This window comes from Gavialis gangeticus, unplaced genomic scaffold, assembly GCF_001723915.1.
Source record: "Gavialis gangeticus isolate Ggan-Ray unplaced genomic scaffold, GavGan_comp1, whole genome shotgun sequence".
In the NCBI taxonomy this organism is placed as follows: Eukaryota; Metazoa; Chordata; order Crocodylia; family Gavialidae; genus Gavialis; species Gavialis gangeticus.
In genome coordinates, this window is record NW_017729024.1 from 8,950,847 (window position 1) to 8,958,207 (window position 7,361).

The 7,361-nt window shown below is 42.7% G+C and overlaps 1 protein-coding gene across 2 annotated transcripts in view; it reads left to right on the plus strand.

Annotated features, from left to right (window-relative positions):
* Nucleotides 1-7,361, plus strand: part of MCTP1 (multiple C2 and transmembrane domain containing 1) — a 417,042-nt gene that overhangs the window by 110,682 nt on the left and 298,999 nt on the right. For both annotated transcript variants that reach the window (XM_019516879.1, XM_019516880.1), the window contains exon 3: nucleotides 3,084-3,226. In XM_019516879.1, the coding sequence (XP_019372424.1) occupies nucleotides 3,084-3,226 (143 nt within the window). The remainder of the gene's footprint in view (nucleotides 1-3,083; nucleotides 3,227-7,361) is intronic.

The following is a 7,361-nucleotide window of genomic DNA, read 5'->3' on the forward strand; positions in this document are numbered from 1 at the left end:
ACCCCAAATTTTGGTATCATCAGCGAATTTAAACAGGTTGCACTTCACCCTGTCGTCCAAATTGCTGATGAAGAAATTGAACAGCGCAGGTCCCAGGACCGAGCCCTGGGGGACTCTGCTGCCCACTTCCCCCCAGGTCGAATATGACCCGTCCACCAGCACCCTCTGAGTACGACCCTTCAGCCAATCTGCAATCCATCTGACTGTGTAGGCATCAATGCCACAGTTGCCTAGTTTTTTAATGAGGATGGGGTGGGAGACGGTGTCAAAGGCCTTGCTGAAGTCTAGAAAGACTACGTCCATGGTGACACCTGCATCCATTGCCTTTGTGACCTGATCATAACAGGCAATCAGGTTGGTCTGACATGACCTGCCCCTAATGAAATCGTGCTGGTTGCCCCTGAGCATCATCCCTGAAGCTGGCCCATCACAGATGTGCTCCTTGAGGATCTTTCTCAAAGAGTTTCCCAAGGATAGAGGTAAGACTGACGGGCCTATAGTTGCCTGAGTCCTCTCTCTTCCCTTTTTTGAAGAGGTGCGACTGGCATGGCTGTGCCAGCAGTAAATTCTTAGTGTAAATGCAGCTATACTAGCAAAACTACATTTTGAACAATGTAGTTGTTTCGTTCATGGAGAGTATTTTTATTATATACTGGTACAAAGTACAACTTGGCTAGTTTAGCTGTGTCCACACTGGAGGTACTTTGTTAGAATAATGTATTGGTAGTGCTCATGCTACTTTGAGCCCTTCCTTTGCAAAGGAGGGAACTTAGTCAAAATCAGTTTGTAGAGCAGATACAGTACAACATTTCTTATATGACAGTTCATTGGTCAGTGTTGTAGTCAATTATATCAACAAATAGTCCTTACAACAAATCCAGGAAAAAACCTAATTGCTCATAGAGGGAGGTCTGACAAAAAAACAAAACAAAACATATTTCATAGACATTAGGGCTGGAAGGGACCTCGGAAGATCACTGAGTCCAGCCCCCCGCCCAAAGGGCAGGAAGTCAGCTGGAGTCATAGGATCCCAGCAAGATAAGCATCCAAATTTCTTTTGAAGGCATTCAGTGTAGGTGCTTGAACCACCTCTGGTGCCAGGCTATTCCAGACCTTGGGGGCTCGAACAGTGAAGAAATTCTTCCTTATGTCCGGCCTGAAATGGTCTTGCAGGGGTTTATAACCGTTCAACCTTGTCAATATTGGTTAAGACTGTTCTGTTTAGTTAGCTCAGGCACCTCAGCCTCGTCCTGACACTGTTAAATAGACAAAACTAGGCTGAATTTGTAATCATGCATGCATGCCCATGTCTCTTGTTACCTTCATGTGGATTTTCTGCCCAGCAAAAGTAACCTTAGCAACCTTTTAAAAATATAAAATTACACACAACATAAGCATGCCAACCTAAACTGCTGGTAATTTTCTAATTAGGTCCCTTTCTAAGAATGCCTGAGCCTAGTGCTGTAGGAGCATGTATATACCTTGTGAGAATGATGTGCATATAGCATAAATTACACTTGTAGGAATTTGGATATTTCCAGGGAAAGGGAGAGATGCGCTGGTATACTGACCCTAACCCAGCATGTATGGGTATGTGTCTGTGTAGGAGTATGGGTACAGGTGGATCCAAGATTTTAAATATAGGCATATGGGCATTCTGGGGTGGTGGCATGACCCCACTCCCAACCTCCCCACCCACTGGGAGCAGACCATCTCACAGGAGCAGCAACTGGGGACTTTTTTTTTTTAAGTCCCCGAATCGGGTAAGAATCCTCCCCTTCCCCCTGCACTTGACACCCCTTCCCTTCTCCTGCATACTCAGCAGCACCTTCTCTCTCTTTCCCTTCCATTCCCTCCCCTCCCCCCCAGTCCTCTCTGTTTACACCTCTGGGCACAGGGAGACCTGCCTATCTCCACTGCTGTCCTGGCCTCTCCTACCACACTCCAGTCCCCCTCCCTGCATTTGTTCTGATGCTGATAAGTGGGGAGAGAGGGGGAACCTGCCCACTGTGGCTACTGCTGCTGTTCCCATCTGAGCCCGGCTCTCTGTGCAACCTTGCTGGAGTGGCTTTGGACCCCCTGTCTCCAGGTCAGCTGGGGGATGGGGCAATGGCAGGTGGGGCAGGAGAGGTATTGGGAGGGATGAAAAGGTATCACTAGGCACAGAGGGAAAGGAAAAGGATGCTGAGAAGTAGGGATTCCTACCTACTTTGGAGGCATAAGGTCTCCAGGTGCTCAACATGGTTTAAAAGGTGGGGACCACAGCCCTCTGAATCAACCCCTGAGTATGGATTGTTATTTTGTGAGACTAGTTGGAGGCAGGAAGTGGGGCTGTAAGCGCCAGTTCTACTTATTCATAGTACTGAAAGAAAAGTTAAAATATGGGCATAATGAAATCAATAGGAGTTCTGCCCTTTTTATTTTACTGGGCCAGTATTTCACCCTTAATTGTCCCAATCAAATTGCTTTCAATTACTGCATAAAGGCTATCATAATGTTTACTGGTTTAGAAATTTCTGAATATTTTCTTCCAAGCAGGAAGTTGAACTGGATTTTTTTAATGTAAAAAATACTGGTATAAACTATCATGGGGGAAGGCACTTTGATTCAGGAGGTAAGATTAAGATAGGAAGGTTAAAAGAACAATAACACACACACAAAGCATAAAGCTATTTAAATACATAGTTAATTGAAAATGAATAAATACTAGATGAATGGATCAAGGGCAAGTGGCAAAGCTCCCAGTAAACTCAGGATTCAGGATTTTGCTGCTGGACCTTAACTTTGGATTTCAAACAGCAGGGAGGCCACATAGGCATGCACTTAAGGATATTAGTGCTATGTATTTGTTACAGAAAGGCAGTATTCCTGTTTTAAGTAATTGCACTGTGTAAAATAAATTTTTAAAGTGACTAAACAAAGATGATAATTTTATAATTTTATTTTTTTCTCTATCAACTCTGTTTACTTTTATCTAAAAATTCATATCATCAGTGATATTGTATTCTTTTTAGGGTAATCGAATTTCCTGTGCACACAAAAGGGACACATTTAATTTGGATCAATGTGTCTCTCTTTAACAGGGACCAGCGATCCATATGTCAAGTTTAAAATTGGAGGAAAAGAAGTGTTTAGAAGTAAAACAATACACAAGAACCTCAATCCTGTGTGGGAGGAAAAAACTTGCATTCTTGTTGATCATCTTAGGGAGCCTTTATATATAAAGGTGAGCCATTTATTTATTTTTCTCTGTAGAATCCCAAGTTGGAAGTCTTATTTATTGGTTCTACCTACTATAGTATTGCACCTTTGAAAAGTTATAATGCAGTTCTGCATTTCTAAGGGGGCACTGTCAACTAAATTTTAGTCTTAAATGAATTTTTTAATGAAACAGTGGTAAAGGGAGAAATGAAATCTAAGATGAATATATATATATATATATATATATATATATATGCTTATATTGGTGATATCAAGCTTTAAAATTTAAATACAGCTTTTTAGGGTGGTTAATTCAGACAATATTTTGCTAGTGCAGGAGGGCCAGAAAGTAAAATTGACTAGGAACAAAAGAGAGTCTATTTTTCTTACCCAAGCTGAGTGTGATATATAAAATAAAGAAATAAATACCAGTAGCACAAAGTATAGGCAAAAGTAAATTAGTATAAAATTGTTAAAAATAAAATAATTGGTGTTATTTGTAAAATAAGATGAGCTAAATACGAGAGGGTTTTTTTTGTTGGCAGTGTCTCTTTTGTTTGCTGTTTACAGCAATAGAGCTGGAGAGAACATAGCTTTTATATCAAACACTGTCCTGTCATATTGCCAAACAATTTTTTCTGAAGAGTATTTTGATCCTAATCCCACAAGATGCTTCAAGTTTTCACATTTGTTCTTTATATTCATTACTGAATAAGGTGTATTTGTTACATATGTTTGGTAGTGTTTTCTTCTGTCTATCTTTAATGGGAGCATGTTTGGTATCTGTGAGTTAGGATAAACCAATTACTAAAAAGAGATCCATTTTCTAAAGTGAACATTTGAATGCTCATTGCTTGAAGAGCAGAGAGGTTGCAGAGTTGATGCTGTGCAGCCAGGGGCCCCCCTGGGCGCACACCTCAGGCTCTCACTCTGCCTGGCAACAGATGGCAGTGGTGCACAGGAAGCCTTTATTGGCTGAACCAGACTGCTCAGAGTCAGCCTGTCTTCCTGAAGCATACTATAAAATTGTGAAAGGGGTTGTTCTGCTCCCTGCTGGGTTGGAATAGTAGAGTCTAATGAACAATACACTGTCTCCCGGGGTGGGGGCAGGGGCAGGGAAAGGAAAGTAAAGTACCCTGGGATGCTGGAAGATTGTGTTTTAGTTTCTCTCAGAGGGGTAATTTGTACAGACTTTTGCTCTCCCAGCAGAAACTCTCCCAGGAGTGATTTAATCGTGGTTGTTCCCAGGTTATTTTTCTCCTGCAGTGGTCAATTTTTGCTCTGGCAGAAAAATCCTGAACATTGGTAGTTTCTCCTGAGAGAGCAGCAACTCTCCCAGGAGAAACTGAATGTCTGCATATGGCCAGTGAAAATACCTGAAATACTTCAGGATCAAGGTCCACAATCAAGATCCACCTAAACCTTTTTAAAACCATCTCTGCAGTAACAGATGCTGTCAGTTAAATAGTGTGATTCTGCACAGACAAAGGAGTGCATTAGTGTCAGAAGCTGTTCAAATTAAATGCAACTCTCCACCAGTACTTCACTGTCACTGTTAGAAACTCAGAATTAATTATCACAGTTATTTTGATGCAAGGAAGAGAAGTAGCATCAAGGGAACACATTTAAATAAACTGCTGCCTGTTCTGGACAGTTTTGCATAAAGAATTACTGATCCTCCTGCAAGGTATTAGGTTATAAATAAGGTCTCAGAAATACGTATTTTGATTAGTCAAGAGAAACTGTATTGATTAGCATAGTGTGGCCACCATTGCATTTGGACTTTGAACAAAACTTCTCAGTTTTTTAGTACTGTGTATAACTCACTTACATACTACAGTTCAGGACATGATTAAATAGCCCAGCTGCAAAAGTTTATTTAAAAAGGATTCCATTTGGTTCCTTTATGCTAAAACTCTTATTTTATCTATAAGTTATTCAACTGCAAGATCTAAGTTTTATGAGAGAGCTTATAAAAGTTGCAGCGGAAGAATGTTGTTACATATAGTTAAACACAGGAAATAAACATTTATTTGAAAGCTTTTAACTAAACCTTTGCCAGTGTGTTTTGTCAGCTGAGTAAATTAAACTTTTGTCCAGTAATATTTTATACAATATACACAAAGAGAAAGGAATAAGGTTTATGGTGTTTATATAGGCATGTTTGAAAGCTTTCCCATAATTATTTAACTGTGAACTATAATTTGAACTTGAATATGTCCGACTAACAATATGTTTCTGATATGAAAAATAATTTGTTAGCACATCAGACTCTGATTATACATGTTATTTACACTCTTCTATAGTATATCATGTAATTAAGTTTTTTTACTTTATGTTCTAATTCTGCCACCTTTTCATAGAGTACTAGAGATCTGCCGGTGTTGATATGAGTAAAGGTGCCAGCACTGATAAAAATGGCCAGGAAAAAAGAATTTTATTTCATGAAAAATGTCAAGGTTTTGAAATTAGTTTTCAGTCTGAGGTGGAATGGAAACAAGACATTACAAATGAGAGACCCACCCAGAATAGCTAAGAAACCAGTGATTATGAATATTTGAGAGGTAGTTTCAAATCCCTGTTTCATCTGATTTGAATGTAGAATAAATGAATCCTGATTTCCCATGAGGATACCCCTAACCACTGGGATATAGAATCAATGTGCATCGGCCTGCAGCCCAGTTAATATCTAATTATTTATACAAACTGGAATAGTTTGAGCAAGAGAGGTTGAGGGCATGGGTACATAAATCAGTTCTTGCAAAATAAACCAAGGTGGAAACTAACACTGCAATAACTAATCTACTCTTCAGTAGCAGTCTGCAGGGGCAGATCCAGAGGGAACTCAGTGGCATGCGTGCACCCCCAAACCTTTCAGTCAACACCACAGGAACAGGAGTTGGAGACTTTTTTCAAGTCCCTGAAGGAAGTAAGAATCCCCAATCCTTCCCATTTTCCTCTCTGTGGCATGTCCTATTCCCTCCTCCTCCCATGGCTGCTGCTGTTGCTGTCTATGCTGATCTGGTGGCAGCAGAGAAGCTCTATAGCTGATCCTGCCCCACTCCAGCCAGGGATAGCAGCACATGGTGGGTTCTTCCTCCCTGCTCAGTCCCCCCTGGTGTTCCCTGCCAACATGGGACTAGACGCTTACAAAAGGGAATCCATGTTGCTGTCCTCAGCTGATTCCAGTTCTCTCCTCAGCCCAGGGCAGGAGCCTCCCTCCTCTCCTGCCGCAGGTGTAGCCAGGAGCAGTGGCAGTGGCAGGCGGGAGAGGGGGGCTGGAGAGGAGAGGATATGTTGCTGAACACAGGGGAAAGGAGGGGAGGGGAAGGAAAGGGAGGGGAAAGATTAGGGGACAGGGGCAGGTGCTGCCTAGGCAGGGGGCATGGGACAGGGTCACAATTCATGGAATGGGGGCAGCTCCCACTGCTGCTTGCACCCCAGGAGGGTGGGGGCAGGGGGCATGTGCCCCCAGATCTGCGTGGCACGGGGCAGGCTGCAGCTGCAGGATGGAGGCAAAGCCAGCACTGCGTGGGCTTTTCTTACCAGGGACTGGGCTAAGAGCAGGCTCCGGTGGTGCTAGGAGAAGGCTGAAGCCACACCAAATTTTGCCACAGCTCCACTCCCAGCCCTGCGCTGCCTGGTGCAGCCTCGGCCGAATGCCTCACCTCCACCCAAGCACTGGGAAAAGCCCGGCTGTGCTGGGTGGTGGTGTGGGGCTGGGAGCCGAACTGCAGCAAAATTTGGGGTAGCTGCAACCTCTTCCCAGTGCTGCCAGAGCCCACTCCAAGCACAGCCCCTGGCAAGAAGAGGCATGCAGTGTTGGCTCTGGCTCCACCCTGCAGCTGCAGCCCACCCCACACTGTGCATCCTATTTTGTCTTATAAAAGCTCCCAGTTCCAGGTTGCTATTGTTTGAAATGTTAATGATAGGATTTGGGGATGTCAGTGGAGCTCTGAACTGAAGAACTTAAGTGCAGAAAAATCACTCAATGAATAAAAATCCAGTTTTAGAAATAGCAATCAAATACAACAAAAACAAAATGCGCAAATGTCTTACATACAGAGTACTGCTGTGCAACCAGGTCTCTGGCTTTCATTTTTACCCACTCTGTTGCTAGGAGACAGAAGGGCTATACTTCTATCATTTCTGTACTTGCT